The sequence below is a fragment of the Charadrius vociferus genome, unplaced genomic scaffold (assembly GCF_000708025.1).
Source record: "Charadrius vociferus isolate BGI_N301 unplaced genomic scaffold, ASM70802v2 scaffold3304, whole genome shotgun sequence".
In the NCBI taxonomy this organism is placed as follows: domain Eukaryota; kingdom Metazoa; phylum Chordata; class Aves; order Charadriiformes; family Charadriidae; genus Charadrius; species Charadrius vociferus.
In genome coordinates this window covers 11,787-13,517 of record NW_009648030.1, presented here as the reverse complement: position 1 = coordinate 13,517, position 1,731 = coordinate 11,787, and the positions used below count along the sequence as shown (strand labels likewise).

At 54.7% G+C, this 1,731-nt stretch overlaps 1 protein-coding gene across 2 annotated transcripts in view; it reads left to right on the top strand.

Moving 5' to 3' along the window:
- The first annotated feature begins 415 nt into the window (after positions 1 to 415).
- Positions 416 to 1,731, top strand: part of AKT2 (v-akt murine thymoma viral oncogene homolog 2) — a 5,418-nt gene continuing 4,102 nt past the window's right edge. For both annotated transcript variants that reach the window (XM_009883525.1, XM_009883524.1), the window contains exons 1-3: positions 416 to 461; positions 1,329 to 1,457; positions 1,619 to 1,729. In XM_009883525.1, coding sequence (XP_009881827.1) covers positions 416 to 461; positions 1,329 to 1,457; positions 1,619 to 1,729 — 286 coding nt within the window. The remainder of the gene's footprint in view (positions 462 to 1,328; positions 1,458 to 1,618; positions 1,730 to 1,731) is intronic.

Here is a 1,731-nt window from a genome sequence, read left to right as displayed (position 1 = left end):
CCCCCCCTCCCCCGAGTTTGTCCAACCTTCCCGAGGCTTTTTAATCCTTCGTCGTGTGGTGGCCAGGTAAAGGGACAATGCTGACAAACCTGCTCCATCCTGGCACCTCCAGGCTTGCAAGGCTGCAATGATGATTTTTAATTTTGGGGTTTTTGGGGAGGGGGTGGGGGGCCAACTGGTACAGCGGAGGAGTTTTTAATTGGTGCGTGGGGGCGGCTTCATGCTGAAACCAGCTGCCTCCCCTCAAGGGAAGGGAAAGAAAAGCTTCAGGAGCTTTGCTGCCTTTCTTTGAGCATCTCTCTCTTCTCCCACAGGTCGTCTCTGCTCTCGCCGTTTCTCCCAGAGCTGCCACCACCGGTGTTAGCCGCTTCCCCAGTCCTGCAGCAGAGAGGGGGTTAGAGACCACGGCACCACCATGAACGAAGTGTCGGTCGTGAAGGAGGGCTGGCTGCACAAGAGAGGTGAGGGAGGCAAGTCGGGGAGCCGGCTCAGCGTTGGTGGCAATCCTCCAAGGCCGGGTCACCACGGGGAATCCGGTGCTGCAGCTGCTGCCAGGAAAGGAGAGCTCCAGTTTCCAGTTACGGGCGATTTTAACCTTTCCCCAGCGCAGAGGCAGGGGGGAATCTGTGCTTCCCCTCGCCCCAAAATGGAGGGCAAAGCACCTTGGCCACCCCAGGGCATCCCAAACTGTCTCCTCCTTTCAGCTTTCTTCTGCTTCTGGCTCAGCTCGGCAGCTCTCCTGGCAATCAGCAACACTACTTCACCAGCATTCGGTCTGTGCCATGAGCAAATCCTCCAGCAGCAGCATTTTTAATTGCTTGCCGTGTTGGGAAGCCAGGGGATGATCCTAACATCTCCCCGCAGACCTTCCAGCCTGGTTAGCCGAGCCACCTGTGGCAGTGGCCCTGCAGCGAGACCCTCTGCTAGCCCTTTTATTTTTAGCTGTACATGGTGAATGTCACAGCATTGTAGCAGCTGCATGCGTGGGGTTTTATTTTTAGACCCATTGAAGGTGGCTCTTATTTTTTCTTCCTTTGCTGAGGGCAGGCATGAAAGCTATCTGCCTCCAGCCACTTTTTCCCACCAGTAGCCCAGCCAGATCCCTGTGTCTAGAAGGTTCATGGATTCCTCCTTCTTCCATGCAAATACAGCCAGAGAGAGGGAAGCCGCGGTCTCCCTTTGATGCCGTTTCTTTATCTGTGGCTGCTTCAGGTCAATTTTGGAGCTGCCGGGGGAAGCACAAAGCTTTTTTTGCAGTGTGTTGCCTCAGAATGAGCATGTTTCAGGCTAGCCCGCTGCTCACACCTGCGCCCTCCTCTTTCTTGCAGGGGAATACATCAAAACGTGGCGTCCCCGGTATTTCCTGATGAAAAGTGATGGTTCCTTCATCGGCTACAAGGAACGGCCAGAAACGTCCGACCACAGCTTGCCACCTCTGAATAACTTCTCGGTAGCGGGTATGTTGATGCGGGTGGCTTCAGGGCTGTCCACGCTTTTGAGCTGGCATCGGGCTGGGTGTCTTCATCCCCAGTGCTGCTAGGGAAGGCTCTGGGATGAAAATATTTAATCCCAAACCATCCTCTTCCCTTTTTTTTAATTTATTTTTGAACCTTTGCAGAGTGCCAGCTGATGAAGACTGAGCGGCCTCGGCCCAACACCTTCGTCATCCGATGCTTGCAGTGGACGACAGTCATCGAGAGGACCTTCCATGTGGACTCTCCTGAAGAGCGG